The 17,074-nt window shown below is 34.9% G+C and overlaps 1 protein-coding gene across 3 annotated transcripts; it reads left to right on the top strand.

The window, feature by feature from the left end:
- Positions 1-5,669: 5,669 nt before the first annotated feature.
- On the top strand, positions 5,670-7,992 carry LOC149541674 (UDP-glycosyltransferase 85A1-like). Of its 3 annotated transcripts, none has more exons than XM_089796820.1 (3): positions 5,670-6,307; positions 6,481-7,046; positions 7,264-7,992. In XM_089796820.1, the coding sequence occupies exons 1-3, from the start codon at positions 5,797-5,799 to the stop codon at positions 7,645-7,647; spliced, it is 1,461 nt and encodes a 486-aa protein (XP_089652946.1). In that variant the 5' UTR covers positions 5,670-5,796; the 3' UTR covers positions 7,648-7,992. The 3 variants fall into 3 exon arrangements, with proteins under 3 accessions (XP_089652946.1, XP_089652947.1, XP_089652948.1); XM_089796821.1 differs by having other exon boundaries at positions 5,712-6,307; positions 7,286-7,992; XM_089796822.1 differs by having other exon boundaries at positions 5,712-6,307; positions 6,481-7,107; positions 7,286-7,703.
- Positions 7,993-17,074: the final 9,082 nt, after the last annotated feature.

The raw sequence follows: 17,074 nt of genomic DNA, 5'->3' as shown, positions 1-17,074 counted from the left end.
TATCATGTTTCCAATGGTTCTAAATTTGATGATAGAATTAATCATTTTCAGCACCAAAAAAAAATGTGGATAGAGATGGTTCCACTCTTATCAAATTTCTATGAAAGTAAAGTGAGTAAGAGATTATTAAACTTATCTAATTTTCTCATTTTAGTATGCAAAATATACTAAATAATTATATTTTTCATACATTGGAATATGGAATACAAGTGTAGCATTTAATTTTTCAAAGTCCTTGTTTAACAATATTTAATTCAATTTTTTCAGCTATGACAAATTTGTAAGAAGAAAACTGACGATAAAAAGTTCATTTGGATGTCTCTGCTTTCACATCCTGCAGGCTCTTGTAAACATGAGACCTTTGTTGTTTCAGATCATGGAGATTAGGTTATGTTTGTAGAAGAGGCATGGCAAAAGTTTGTGAGTAGAAGGCTGCACATGATATTTAGGATGAGGTGATTGAATGTAATAGAGGCCATAGAGATGATACCGGGTGAGCAAGAAAATTCCTCCAAATGATACTGTCTAAATAAGAAGGTAGGGGAAGGCAAAAGTAGTAATGCACAACAAAATTATGTAATCCTACAAAATATTGGTTTTCTCATTTAAGCATTTAAGATACCCTAAATTCTACCAAAATATAGTGAAAATACAGGATTATGGATGCAAAGCAATTAATACGAATCACAACAACTGAAAAGAAATTGAACTTGGCCCAAATAAAACAACACCATCATATTATGGAAAAACTAATCTGAAAAAAGCTCTCGCCTATTTTTTGTTTCAAGGTTAATGCTTCTGATCTTTGGTGCTATTCAACAAATAAATGGGAAACTGTGAAACTTGATGGTATTGAGAAGTGGAAGCATTTTTATACAGCTAAATGAAAAACTGCGAAGGAGATTGACGAAAAACATGTGGAGTAACATTGACAGGCAACTAGTTAGTTCAAAGATACAGTTGTAAAATTAGTCATGTGTTCAAACTCGAACACTGTGACAAAATTACAATGAATCTAAATTATTGCTGGCACGAATAAAACACTATTGTGGTGCATTATTTTGACCCATGAAGAAATGAATTCATTATCTGTAATGGAGTCTTGTTAAACTGGAGTAATTTCCCCACTCCATTTCTGCAATAAATTAACTTTAACTTCAACACGTTTTGTAAATGCTCTTCAAACTCGAGGTACAAATCGAAAGCATTTTCTTCACCCTCATATGTCATTGCATCCAATTAAATCACAACCACATATTACCATTGCAATGTTTTTTTGTTCAATTGTCAGTGATTTTAGTAGGCTTTGAGCGATTGAAGGCAAAATCACCAAAATGCTGCTTTATGGTGAATTCAATTTTTTAATCTATAGATTTGATCAGGAAAACCATAAGTCACTCCCCTACAAGGAGCCAATCAAAGGCCCTTGATAATGTGGTAAGGGCAAGAAAAACCCCGCCCTAGCCCGATTGGCCTGCCCTCCCTTCCCTCTCATCTTGCAGAGAGGAATTGGCGGACTGACTTATCGGTGCAAGCACTCAGATCGATTTAACTTAGAGCATTTCTCTCAAGAGCCGGCAACCTAATTTTGAAAAATTCTAGTTTAAAAGTAAGTGCAAATCAACTAAGTATTGAGAATATTGGTTGGAATCACTTGTAATATGAAACCGTCTGACGCTGGCAAATTGCTGCTGAGAAATGGTTTACAGAACACGGTTTACAATTGTTTAATCCATCATCAGAACAGAGTCTTGTGTAAGCAAGATAAATAATGTTTACGGTGCATACATTGTGCCTTTTCTGCCACTTGCCCATACACATGTCAATTTAGAAGGTTTGGCATACACGATTTAACAGGCCATTGGTATTTTCAAAATCTTCTTCAATATTCTGTCAAAAGTTATTGAATAGAGTTATGTAGTACGTTCCTAATGAATTAGAATTCCTAAATGTCATTGAGAAAGAGACCGCATCTTTGAAGAATTTATCAAATTAAAATGGTCTCTTGATAAGAACTCTACATCGTAGTCATTATATTAAACAACATGTTTGAAAATGCAACCAGGTCGACATAAACAAAAACATATTTTTTTTGGTACGAGACAAGGAATTAATCAATTTTAGAGCGTTTGCTCCATAAGAAAAGCCTATCCTCTAAATAAATTATGAAATTTTACAAATTTTTTATAAGTTTCGCCACTCTTGTCTTATAATAAAAATTTTCATATAAAAAATCTCAGAAACCGTTACTTTTTTGAATTACTTCATGTTAGGTTTATTATATTAATTAGGTTAATTTTTGTGTTTAGATTAGATAAAAGAAATTAGTTCAATATATAGTTGCTGGGAAGTTATTCCCGTAAGCAGTTGTTGTAAGGGAAAATAAAACTATATAAACATGCCCAGACATCAATGTAATGATTCAGTATTATTCAATATTATTCATATCATTCTAGTATATTATTCAGTATTGTTTCAATATCATTTTTTGTATAAGTCTGTGTGTATCCGAATGATCTGAATCAGTAGTTTCAGCATTTTACATTTTTGCTCTTTCATTTTATATTTTCAATTTCACATTCTTTGGGCCTATTACAGTGGTATCAGAGTAGGTTAATCAATGGGGAGAAGACTGCCTTTGATGGATTTTGGATGATCAGAGTCTAAAATAATAGGAGGCTGGAGGCAATGGAGGTTGGAGGATTTTTATCATCTCAAGCTAGCTTCTCGCTTAGAGATGATTACTGCATGAGAAGCAACTATTTGTGTCCCTATAAAGTTGAGGCTTGGCCAATTCCTCACTAAAGATAAGAGGGGAATTGATAGATTTGTGTGGCTTTGCCAATTCCTCCCTGAAGATAAGAGGGGAATTGATAGATTTGTGTGGCTTAGCCAATTCCTCCTTGAAGATAAGAGGGGAATTGATAGATTTGTGTCCCTAAAGAAAAGAGGGGGCTTCGCTACGTGATTGTCCTTCTATTGAGTGAGGGGGGGTAGGATTTCAACAATGGCATTTGAGACACTCGGAGGAGATGTCAACTTTCAGAGGAAAGACATCTAGACATATTAGTGGTGATTGTTTCTACGACACTTGAGGAGGTGTTAGACACACTCGGAGGAGATGTGGACTTTTGGAGGAAAGGTGTCTCATGTGCAGCACCAAAGGAGGCATCAAGCACACTCCATGGAGATGTAAAAATTGTGGAGGAACTATGTCTCCTTGTGTAAAAGAGGTAAAAACAATGTTTTTATGAGGCCAACTTCAGTATTTGCAATCTGAAGTTGGGATATGAGGGCAACTTTAGGATTAAGATTTGCAATCTGAAGTTGCAGACTATTTTCAAAGATTGGTGAAAGAGCTCAACTTCAGGATTAAGATTTGCAATCCAAAGTTGTAGACTACTTTCAAAGATTGGTGAAGGAGCTCAACTTCAGGATTAGGATTTGCAATTTGAAGTTGCAAACTACTTTCAAATTTTGGTGAAGGAGCTTCATCAAAGTTTATCATCTTGGTGAAAGCTTTTCAATTTTATTGGATTAATGTAATAAGGGGGGGAATGTTGAACTTATTACATTAATTAGGTTAGGAATGTTGGACTTATTACATTAACTAGGTTAGTTTCTAAATAAGTGAGAATGATTGTTGAATTAATGTAATAAGGGGGGAATGTTAGGTTATTACATTAATTAGGTTAGTTTTTGTGTTTAGATTAGATAAATGAAATTAGTTCAATATATAGTTGCTGGGAATTTATTCCTATAAGCAGTTGTTGTAAGGGAAAATAAAACTATATAAACATGCCTAGACATCAATGTAATGATTCAGTATTATTCAATATTATTCATATCATTCTAGTATATTATTTAGTATTGTTTCAATATCATTTTTAGTATCAAGTCTATGTGTATTCGAATGATCTGAATTAGTAGTTTCAACATTTTACATTTTTGCTCTTTCATTTTATATTTTCAATTTCACATTCTTTGGGCTTGTTACACTTCAAAGCACCCGCACTTACTACATCAAGCGATCAGAAAGGGCATGCAAGCGACGGGCATGAGAATTGAACCACGAGCTCAATTCCCCCCTTTCTTTAGCCTAGACTACAGCAGAACAAGAAAACATATTCTCATTTCCTATTCCTATTCCATCAATCAAACATGGTTTAGAAAATAAATTTAGAATATACGAAAATATATTATTAAAATTATAGTTTTCTATTCCTATTCCATCAATAAAACATGGTTTTAAAAATAAATTTAGAATATACAAAAATTGCAGAAGCTGTCAAACTAATTTTCAGCCTTAGTCGAATCAGAATCCGCCATTTGATCCATTGCTTTGAGTGAGGACGAATGATCACAAATAGGATAGGAGAATTTCTTTCCCTTGGAACAAAATTGTTTTCCTTCATGGTCACACAAACTGAAATACTATGATCCAGTTTTTAACAAACATTGCAAATTGGAGAAATTTCAAATACTAGTTCTATCAAAAATCAGATTAAGCTTATGTGTGCTGCTTATATTAATGAAATATTTAATTAAGGAAGAAAACACAACAAAAAAAGATAACCTTCAAAATGGGACCTCTTATACAAAAAAAAATTCTGTCCTTATTTCAAATGTATGATGGGTTTGTAGAAATCACTACCCATGGAATATGGGTCGACGAGCTTGACTGAAAAACTGCACACCTAAATTCTGATGGCAATATCACAAATTGACTTACTTTCGAAAATATCTCCTACTTATCAATAATTGTACTTCTTAAGCTCTTCTTTTTAACATGGAGAATTATTGGTAAATGCAAGTTTATTTTTACAAAATTATTGAGAAACTAATGGAGACAATTATGTTTTGTAAAATTATCCTTCTAATGTCAAAAATACTTCACAATAAGAACTATTTTTAATCGTTGTATAGAAGATAATCTAATAGATGGTATTATAGTATAAAATTTAGGTTTCGTATACATTTGTACAATTTTGTGTGAAAAATAGTTGCATCTTACAGAGAGCTTTTGGTGTTTCTTCTTCAAATAATAAGAGTTTGGATTTATACAATTTAACTTTTGTAATTTATTTTCAACATAAAAGGAATCATTAATAAGTAAGAGAGATTTTCTATGGTAAGTTAAATTGTGATATTGCTATCATGATTCAAGTGTTTAGTTTTTAAGTTAACCCCATTGACTCATGTTTTGTGCTCACAAGAACTCATCTCTAGTGACTAGAATGAATGAAATACTTAGCATACATTACATCTAGCTGATGCAACATAGGTGAAGCAGGGGGACTCCATGGGATACTCCAGCTCAAATGCACTTAACTACTATGTTTCTTCAAAGTATAAGTGGGCTTTATAATGAATGATTCATAAGGCACAAAAATTCTTGACATTTTTGCAAATGTTGTTGCAAACAAAGTGGACTTCACTTTGGAGAAAAGTTAGTATTTAAAGAATGTTTTACCTAGAATAATATTGGAATGGACGACCTCCCGGCACATTAACTCTCTGAATATCAACTAGATGTAATGAATACTAAATATTCCATTCATTCTAATTATGAAAGATGGGTTGTTGTTAAAGATGACTATTGAATCATGACAAAAGATGAATTATTGAGAGTTTGATAGAGACATGTGAGGCTCATACTCCACAGATTGTACACCGATCAGGCTGTGGTCTCATAACAAAAATTATGCTCAACCATTGTCTTTAAATTATGGTATACTCAAACCATTCTATACACGAGAAGGAAGAGAGGGCACTGTAGTGAATAGATAAGGACAAATGGTGGCTCCTTTGCACGCAGTAATGGTTTCATGGCCTGCACAGGGCCATGTTAATTCAATGATGAATCTCGCTGAGCTGCTGGTCATGCGAGGATTCTTCATAACTTTTGTAACCACAGAATGGATGGATCAGCGGCTTTTGAAAGCAGCTTCCAAAGATGCAGCTGCACGTGACCGTGAGATTCAAGAAAGGGGTCTCAAATTTCGGTTTTTGACAATCCCTGACGGCTTGCCGCCTGAACATGGCAGAACTACTGAGATTGGAGAGCTTTTGCTTGCGCTGCAAAGATTGGGCCCTGCTTTACAAAGTCTGTTAACCGCAGCTGACGGATCTCAAGTTGTGCCGCCAATCACTTGCATTATTTCGGATAGCTATTTATCCAGCACGGCAGAAGTGTGTAAAAGTCTTGGGGTCCCGAGAGTTATGTTCTGGCCTACTTGTACTGCATTTTCCATTATTCACAAAAACGCTCACTTTCTTCTTTCCCTGGGTCATATCCCTGTTAAAGGTATTTTTCTTCTACTTTTTGTCATGTACCGTGTTTCTTGCTCTGTTTGTTTGTATCATTTATTTCCTTTTTGTTTCTTGTTTTACTTGTTTCCGTGATATATACATTGAGCATAGTTTCGTTACCTTTGTTTCTCATCCGATCTTCTAAAATGACGAAAAGTGTTATTGCAGAGGAGGACTTGAAATCAAAAGAGAAAATCATCACGTGCCTTCCCGGAAAAATCCCACCAATCAGGCCAACCGACATTGTCTCCTTCTTCCGCGAGAAATATATCTCAGAAATCACCTACGACCACTTACTTTACGAGTCTCGCTTCCAAAGCATAGCGGACTACGTGCTGGTCAACACTTTTGAGGAGCTTGAAGGAGGTAAAGAAGCACAAATGGGTCTCAGCGTTAATGGCTGCCCTGCTCTGGCAATAGGCCCTGTCTTTCTTCCAAATTTCTTGGAAGGCAGGAAATCCATGTACAGCATGTGGGAAGAGGATGAATCCTGCTTCCAATGGTTAGATGCTCAAGCAAAGCAATCAGTGTTGTATGTTTCCTTTGGTAGCATTGCTGTAAAATCTGAAAAGCAATTGCATGAACTGGCTCTCGGACTGGAAGCTTGTGGGTACCCGTTTTTGTGGGTAATAAGATCAGATACAGCAGAAGGCAAGTCCGTAGAGTTACCGGACGGTTTCATGGATCGAACCAGGGATCGGGCCCTCATCGTTAGTTGGACCAATCAGCTCAAGGTAAGGCCCCCTGTTACTTTTGGTACAAAGATATGTTACATGCCGGTCAATCTTTAAAAAGGTCAGTTGACTTTGAATATTTAACATTTTTGAATCAAATCTTTGTATGTGATATTTAAGTCATATGCTAATTAGCTTGCTATATATGTATGTCATACACATTAAGATACAATATTTCAAAATTCATATCTACAATAAGTTTTTTTAATGTTTGTAGGTGCTTTCTCATCTTTCTATAGGAGGATTTCTTACGCATAGTGGGTGGAACTCTACTCTTGAGGCAATTAGCATGGGAGTTCCTCTCATTGGATGGCCTTATTTTGGTGATCAATTTATTGATTGTCGATTTGCAAGAGACATATGGAACTTTGGCCTAGATTTTGAGGGTGTTGATGTAGATGAATTCAAATTGGTAACAAAAGAGGTGGTAGAAAGCACTATCAAAAATCTAATGGAAGGTTCTATTGGAAAGGAATTACGAGAAAATGTTGTGAAGTTGAAGAAGGCAGCAAGGAAGGCAGTGATGGAAGGAGGAACTTCTCATACAAATTTGAGCACTTTTGTACAAGATATGCAAAAGATAGCGAACTCGAATGTTTGAGAAATTGCCAAATTTTATCTTGTTAAAATAATCTTTTAACATTTCTTTATTTTCTATATTGGATAAATTATTGAACATAACCAATGATGTTGGCATCACATACCCCCAAAGTCATGTGAAGCACTTTTGATCTAAGGCTATGAGATGGGTGAGGTCACAAATTAATGCGAAGGCTTAAACATGTGAGTCCATTAGATCATCAAAAGCATAATCATATGATTTCAATGGTTTGGTAGTGGCTTACACCATGATGGTCACAACAAAATATTAGGCCACTTAATTGGAACACACTATGGGTTGAACTCAATATTTTAATTAATTTATGATATGAGATTTTATTTATTATGTTGAATGTTATGGAAGCTTTTGAAAGATAATGAATGTAATTTACTATTTTTTTTACATTAGCTTACCAATTCATGTACCTCTAAATGATTTATTTTCATTTTATGTTCGTACTTAAGCTTCATTAATGTTCAATCTTATAGATCCATGCTTATTCATTCTTCTTTTGACTTAAACACTCACACAATTCCCAAACATCTCGCTTGAATTTGATTCTAGTTTTTTTGGTTAAATTCTTTCTTTATCATTGCATAACTCTTTTATTTAATAGTCATTTCTTATATTTTACATTGATAATCAAAATCCACAACTTTTACACTTACGACGTTCTTCTTCCCCTAACATCTAACTTGTCATTTTGACATGAGTCAAATCTCACTCTTAAAGGCAACTTTAATAACTAGAGTCTCACAATAGGGAAAAGATAACCAGTGTTGAATTTTCTCTAGAGATATCATTAGCAATGTCAAGAATGTAATGCTTGCCCCTAGGTCGCATTTTTGTTATCATTGTCGAACTCTTTTAGGGCTAGTTTTATGTTGATGATTATTAGTAACATTATTGCTAGATTATCAGATATTGTTTCAAATTCAGTTTATTATATGATGAGATTACTTGGTACTATATAGTTCATGTATGCATGATGATTATTCAAGTGATTTCAGTTATTGATGATGATTAGATAGATGGTTTATTCTGTGTGTGTTTTCTTATGGATACTTACCCCATACTTGCATGTGTATGGTGTGTGTGTTTGTTTTCTTTCTGTATGGCATTTTTGATGTGGTTAAGGAAGGGAGTCGTAGTCACCTCCTAGTCGGGATCTACACGATGCACCACTTCTTGCCATTTCCTTTTTAGCTTAGTATATATATTGTGCTTGTACATGCGTGAGTTTTATGCAGGTTGTAGGTATCGGGTATTGACTTCCCTGAATTGCCAAGATGAGCGTACCCTATCGCATTATCTCAATGGTAAGAGAGGGGAGATAAATTCTCAAGTCCAAATCCCAACCCTTTAAGCCATTTGTCCTAATTAAAAATTAGGACAAGTATCTAAGTTGAGTACTCTTCGTATATGTCAAATGACATAATTCATGATATTAACCCTTTTGATTTGATTTTGTATGTGTTTTGCTATGATGGGTTTTTGTATTTTACTTTATGAGTCCTTAGCGTATTTTCTATTAATTAAGCCTAATTAAAAGATTTAATTAATGGTTTAATTTAATGAAAAATTAATATGATATTTTAATATTTAATTTTATTTAATTAATTGGGAAATTAATTAAATAAAAAGAATTAAATTTGAAGATAAAAGTTATAAGTTTAAATTTGGAATGTGATAATATTTATTTAATTTAATAATAATATATTTAGAGTTCATTTTTAAAATAATAAATCCTAAATAACATTATTATTTAAGTTAATAAATATTTTATCAATTAAGTTTCAAAAATAAATTTAAAAGTGGAAAATATATTAAAATTATTAAAAGATTCTAAATCAGATGATGTGTGCATGTGATTAAAATATATTAAGATAAAAAAAGTAGATTTAATAAAGTGCGTGCACGAGATTTAAAATTAATAAATTAATTTTAAAAAAAGTCAAGTGAATATTAAATAAAAAAATTTAATTAAATAAATTAATATGCATTATTTTAATATTTATTCACACAGGAGTATGCGAGCTCTTGGGAGTTGTCATGTTGACAACACAAGAGTTTGCACTCTAATTATGCACGTGTTGTCTACACTTTGGAGTTAGCACATTATTTGAGCACATAGTGTCTACAACATTCTAGAGACTTTATCATGTCTATCTTCTTGTCGTGGAAGTTACATACTTAGTTGTCATGCTTATCTCCTAGTTCTTTCTAGACACATTTTAGATGCATCTTAGAGGCCTTTATATAGAGGCTCTCCTAGTGTGTATGGGCAAGCTTACATGCATTCGAGAAGCTCATATGCTTCTACATGCTTATATGCTTCTACAAACACTTCTAGTCTTGGGGGTTTTAGTTGGTTTGATTCTTGGAGAAATGGAGAATGTTGGAAAAGGAAGGGATTTTTCTATGGACTTCTGAGGCATAGCAAATTAGCATCAGTATCCAGGTACACTCGTGATTTTTGCATATTCCATTTGCACTCTTTCTCTTCCCATCTTCCTCGTGTCTGTTCTATGTGTTTGAATATACTCCATGAATGAATCTTAAATCTTGAAATTGGAATATAGATATGTATGTTAATTTTTATTTGGTTGTGAAGAAAATATTAGGAAACTCTTGTTTTATTTATGAAGGAAATTCATCACAAATTGTCCTGTCTCTATCCCTTACATAGACTTGAACTCAGACATTCATAACTTTTTACCTTGACCAAATTTATTTGATCGCTCCAATCAGATTTGGTGCAACTTGGCCCTCTCCAACATATTTCAAATTTGACTCGATCCAACGGTTCATTAGGGAGATATGGCCCTCGTATTGGGATTGTTTTATTCAATGACAATCATTTCTCCATTTCCCATAACCAGGAGTTCTTTGTGCTTAATCTTCACAAAAATAATCTATCAAAGCATGGAATGAATTAAAAACTAAACCAACATAGATCTAAGACATTTATACTCAAGATTTTATCCAAATGAGAAGTCTTTTCAATACAAAAAGAAGACTATGCCCTTACGGTAGCAAGCTAGGACTTTGTAGAGAATTTAATTTGGTATTGTATGAAACTTTGTTACATTGCATCATTTCGACCACAGACACCCTACAAACTCCATACCATTCCTCCCCTCCTAAAACTTATGCTCATCAATGCTAATAATACATTTCAAACTAGTTGTTGTTAGTGTAGTTTTTTATTTTTCTTATTTTGCTAAGTTTTTCCTACACTTTTAATAATCTCGCTTAGGTTAATAAAGCATGTCTTATTAGGTGAATGGTTGTGAGGTGTCACCTTCCTACATGTGAGCATCCATTAGCTATCTTGGGAAGATACTTTGCTATCTTTAGTCCGATAGATGGTTGCTCCTCATTGGTTGGTGTTGCCACCTCCTCCCTCTTCCTAGCCTATATAAGCATGCTACCTGGCTTGTATTTGCATCTCTTATTTTTGCATCCTCTTAATGCTATTTTGCTTCCAGCATTTGCATTACTCTGTTGGAGACTAACTCTATGATGCTATTTTGATTTTGTATCATTTGCATTCATAGTTTAGATATTTACTCTTTGCACTAGTTTTCTGGGTTATTAATCTTATCAGATTCTAACATGGTATCAAAGCTTTTCTATGTGCAACAGTAGATTTTAGTTTCCTTATTTGAGAGATTCGTGGGGGGGCAAATAAAATTTATTGTAGTTTTTTGAAAAATGAAGTATGCTCTTCTCTTGCATCTTTGGATGATCCTGAGAATCAAAAAAGTTTTGACAAAAACGACTTTTCTCTGGGGTTTCAATCTCAAATTTGACAACCAACTTGCATATTTGGAGTTTTCAATCAGTATTGCAGGTTCCAGCATGCCATTGATGGACTTAGGAAGTTGATCCAACATTTGCATGTCATATTTTGGTTGTTGGGGTCATTTTTTGATTTTTGGAGCCATTTTTTTACTATTAAAGGCATCTAATTTACACTACAGCAGCATCTTCTGTACATCAGAAAGAAAAACGCTTTCTAAATTTTGTTCGCAACCCCAAAAAACCATCTGGGTATCTTTTAGATTTTGCATGCAAGCTATATATTTTGCAGAATCGAGCATGCAAAGCTACAGCCATACCCCTCTCCATTGGCAGTCGCAGATTTGAATGCAGTTCTTAAATGTCTCGTTCTTGCTCATACGGATTCCGATTTTGATGATTCTTGTTATGAATTTGGTTTTTTTTTTTTGTGCTCTATCCACTAGTGGAGTTGTTTTTTTTATTTTCATGCATGAATTCTTCAGAAATTGTAGATTCTCAGCCGTAACTATGCACAGTTTTCGTTTTGAAAACTTCGGAGGATCATAACTTTCTCATATGACCTCGTATCGAGGTGATTCTTTTTTTGAAAGTACATTATTTTTTGAGTAGATCGCAGTGGTGCTCTTTGTTTCTTTGATTATTGTGCCCAAGTTTCACTTTTAGCATATGCTCTTCATGAGGGTTTGTAATGCATTGAAATCAAGACCACTAAGTATTTCTTTCTAGTGGTAGTTGTAAACACACTAAAATAAAATGCCAAATCATATTTCTTTAGGGGGGGCATTGTCGTGGCTGGGTTCTCTTCTTTCTAGCATTTCTTCTCTGCATTTCTTCATCATGGATCAAACAAATATGCCCATCCTAACTCCATACAATTACTTTGAGTGGAAATCACACATGACAATTCACTTAAGGAAAGCTGGATTAAATAGGATAACTATGGGACTTGAAACTGAACCTGCTAAAGATGAAGATAAGGCTAAGTGGTTTAACAAATGCGATGAGGCATTTGGAACATTGTGTTTGTCTATTTCTCCTGACTTGCTATTTCACATTGAGTCTTTAGATACACCAAATGAAGTATGGACAAAGCTAGAAACACTATTTGGCACACAAGATTCAATGATGGGTCATATGTTGGAAAATGAATTAATTAGTTTGAGTCCAGGCAATTTCAACACAATCCAAGATTTCTTCACCAAATTGAAATCACTAAGGCTGCAGTTAAAAAAATGTGGAATTGAAAAGAAAGATGAACAACTGATTCTTAGTATTCTCTCTAAGCTAAGTTTAGAATATTATGTGTTTGTCTCTACCTTCTATGCTACTAAGGGTGCACTTGGTACTCAATTCACCATGCCATCTTTAGATGATTTTGCTGTCAATCTCACTCGAGAATAGGACAAGCTAATTCAGATGGGCATTCTTAAGTCGTCTAAGTCACATGCCTTGGCTACCAACCAAGGCACAAAAGAACAACAAGGACAAAGTAGTAACAACAATAGTAAGGACAAGAAACAAAAGAATAGCGAGGAGAAGAAGGATCAGATGCCAGTTTCTTCAAAAGCAACTATTGATACACCATCTTCCAAGGGTGATAAGCCTAAGAAAGAAAAGGTCAAATGTGTCTATTGTAAAAGACCTGGTCATGATGAACATGAATGTTTGCAGAAATAACTTGATCACTTGACATACATTCTTGAGAAGAATAATATCAGTGTTCCTAAGTCTATCAAACAAAGTTCGAATGAAGGGTCTAACAAAGAAAAAGAAAATAACAAGGGGAAAGGAAAGGGCAAGGCTCTTTTTGCAGTTGCTTCCTCACCATCCACTTGGGTTCTTGATTCGGGTACTTCACACCACATGGCTTCATCTAAGGAAGAAATTGCATCCTTGGAGCCATGTACTATGACTTCTATGTTGATGGGCGATAACACTCCTGTTGAGGTGTGTGGGAGAGGGTCTATTGATGTGGGGGATGGGACATTCCATGATGTTCCTTGTGTACCCTCATTGTCAACTAATCTCCTATCGATATACCAGATCACTCACACAAGTTTAGGCAAGCGGTTTGAGTTCACTCCTAATTCAGTGGAGATATGTGAGTTGCACAATGATTCTATAGTTGCAGTTGGGAGAGCAGATCATCAGTCACGACTCTATATGTTTTCTCACTTTGTTCCTGATCCTCCTTTGACTATTTCACTCACTCACTCTAATAATGTGAGCAAATTATGGCATGAGCAGTTTGGCCATCTTAACTTCCACTACTTGCATCAGCTTAACCATCAGAGCATGGTCACAGGGTTGCCTTCTACTTTGACATTGGAGTCACTTGGAATACATGATAGATCTTCTAATGGGTCAGATTCACTTAAGCAGTCTTCTACCTCCACTTTTGATGCAGAGAGTGATTCAGAGGACTCACCTCCTTCCTCTCCTAGTCATCATTCACAAGTTGATGATTCTCCTCTAGATTCTCCATCTTCTGGTCCACTTTGGGCTAGACAGACCTTGCAGTTTGTAGGTGATTGGGTTGGGGATCCATCAGACACCAAGCAGACTCATTCATAATTCCAGGATGCTCTACATATCTTCATTGCTACTACCTCAAATCCACAATCCTTTCATGAGGCTTCTGGTTTTTCTGAGTGGGATACAGCTATGCAGGAAGATTATAGTTCCTTGATGAGGAACCACACTTGGGATCTTGTCCCTTTTTCTAAGGGAAGAAAAATTGTTCAATGTAAGTGGATCTACCGAACAAAATTTGCAAGCTTTTATGGGGGTATGGGATGCTTCATCTTTTTGGGGGGCTACTTCCTTTCACTTGGAGTCCTAATTTTCTTTGGGGAGTCTCTTTTCTCTCTCTTTTGGAGGAATTTTATGTACATGGGTACCTCATCAGGCTTGACTTGTTTAAAGGAAATTTATGTACATGGGTACCTCAATGAGAATTATTTTAAATAAATGATTGTCCTTGAAGTGTTTAAAGGAAATTGTAAACAAATTATTTGAAAGTTGATAAGTATTATTCTAATGTTTTGAATAATGTGAATGATTTTATCTCAAAGTCAATGGGAACTAATTCAATGATTTAAATAAGTAAATAATTATCTTTTGACTATTTTAGAAAAAAATTCTAAAATAATGGAGGGAAAATTCTATGTTTTATTCAAAAAGATAAATGGGTTGACTTGGAAATTACATGAAGAATCTTATACACTTGAAGTATAGTTGAAACAAAAATTGAAACCTAATATTTGGCTTAACCATTTGATTGCGAAAGAAAACTAAAATATATGTTTGTATCTTGTTCTTTATGCTATCCATGTTTGGGGTTTGGGTGGTCCTAGAGTGTTGACTAGTTATAGGACATCTACCAAAGGCTTGGGAGTTATGTGAATGTGGAATCATGTTGATTTGGTCTCGATCTTTTTAAAACCCAACCATGGTAATGTGATGGCATGCTCTATGAGATGTTTGTATTTACTGATTGTTATTGCTTTCCAGTCTTCTTATGTGAAGCTGAGGTGTATGTATTTGAGATACTTGACTTAACCATTTTTGAGTCATCGATCAATTATCCTTGGACTACTTTCCAGTCGCCATGATGGGACTAAATTGTTGATTTATTTCTTGATGATATCATGTTGTGACATATTTTGACTCGACCATTTTGGAGTCTTCGATCGGTATTATTTTCTTTGAGATGCCTTTTTGGTTGCTCATTGAGAACCAATGGATATGGTGATTTATCATTGATATGGATATTGAGATTTATATGTTTGCTCGATGAGGACTGATGGATATAGTGATTATCTTTGATATTGTGGATATTTGATGTTCTTATTGTGTATTATCTTTTGGTATTTTTCCAGTCGCTTGTTCAGGACTGAGGTGATTTTATGTGATTTTGTGATTTATGATTCCATGAGCCTAGGGTAGGTTATCTACTTGTAGTGTCGAGAAGTGGCTTGCAATGGGGGTCGGGGCCCTAAGTGGCTGCCAGGGTAACTCATTGTAAGTTATTTAATAAGTGAAAACATTTTCTTCTTTTTTTTGATGGAAACAACCGGATTACATAGATATCGGCATCTCTGCCTTTACAAGCTGATTACAACGTTATGAGGTATCATATATCTAAACTAGAAGCTATCCTTCGGCTAAGCCACCACGTGTAGGGGGATCCAGTCCGTCAAAGTCACCCAGGGGTCGAACCTGGCCCAAACGTGTCTCCGGAGGTTTGAACCTTGGTGGATGGAAATTTCAACTGTACCATCATCCTCACCAATTGTGCCCAACCAATTGAGCTACAACCCTTTGACAAGTGAAAACATTAACACTAAATGGGGATTAAATGAACCTAATAAGATAATTGTTTATTCTCGTCCATACCTCGAGTGCTAGTACAGACTACGATGGGAGTAGAGAGAACTCTTGGTTGTGACCTTGCATTCCGTAGTATGCCTCATCAGTATGAGAGGATACTAGTGGCAGCATAGGGATCGCTAGGGGGCTAGGGTCTATTGAGAGACTACCAGGGTAACTCTAGTGTGATTCGTGTGATGACACTTTCCCACTTACATAGTAGGTTTCCTACGTGTCTTGTGTGCCTCTGGGTATAGGTGTCAACCCTTTTATGATGGAACCTTTGAGTTAGCATACTTTTAGGATTCCTGGACTTAGAGAGTACATGTGTTATGTGATTTGATATCTTGTTTGGGACTTGAGACTATCTCCTCAGCATGGTGGGAGTGGGCCATTTAGGTTCCATGTGGTTGGATGGTAGTGTTTCTTTACTCTTACCATTTGAGATCTATCTGAGACACCATGGCTGATGCATTCCTTCTTGGAATCTATCTTCTTTCTATTTTTGGATTATGATGATGGACACGTATCCTTATATTGATGATTAGCATATGTTAGATGATGTTATTTACTTATCTTATGTTTTCAATTTGCATGTTATATTTCTTTCTGCATATGATGTAGTATGTTTAGGAGTGGCACTCCTACTATGATAATACCGATGATCTCTTCAGTGATTTTGGGATGTTATGAATGGAAGGATGGCTAGGGCCCACAATGGTCTAATGATGCTATTTACTGTTGGGAGGAACTATGCATTTATATAATTATGTGTTGTGTTTATGATTTATGGCTATCTTTTATGATGGATGTTTATATCTTCTATGATGATGTATCATGTATGGAATTTGATTTCATTTACTTTATTGCACTTGCATCATGGATTAGAATAGGATGACGTACTTCATTTTCACACATGTATATCTTTTAAGCTTTGCATACCCTATGTCATGTACAGTGGATGATTGAGCATTCTGAATTTAATTGCCAAGAGGCATTTAGAACAAATGTGTAATATGGACATTGGACTTTCCATTTATTCTTTCATGTGGATGTGGTAGTGGTTAGACTTAGTGTTAATTAAATCAAATGTGATTCAACGTCTTGGGATCCTTAAGGAATGTAACTTGTTATGAATGTTTTTAGTTGTATGTATGTTATTACTTCCACTAAAATGTGTTTGAAATGAATGGTTTATCTTTCATGTTTAAAAAAAAAAAATTGTTTGGCAAACTTAGTAAAATTTTAG

This window comes from Cupressus sempervirens, chromosome 8 (genome assembly GCF_028749045.1).
Source record: "Cupressus sempervirens isolate cs-2001-9-10 chromosome 8, ASM2874904v1, whole genome shotgun sequence".
Lineage (NCBI taxonomy): Eukaryota > Viridiplantae > Streptophyta > Pinopsida > Cupressales > Cupressaceae > Cupressus > Cupressus sempervirens.
Note: the sequence above shows the minus strand (reverse complement) of the source record. Positions and strands in the feature narration are given on the sequence as shown.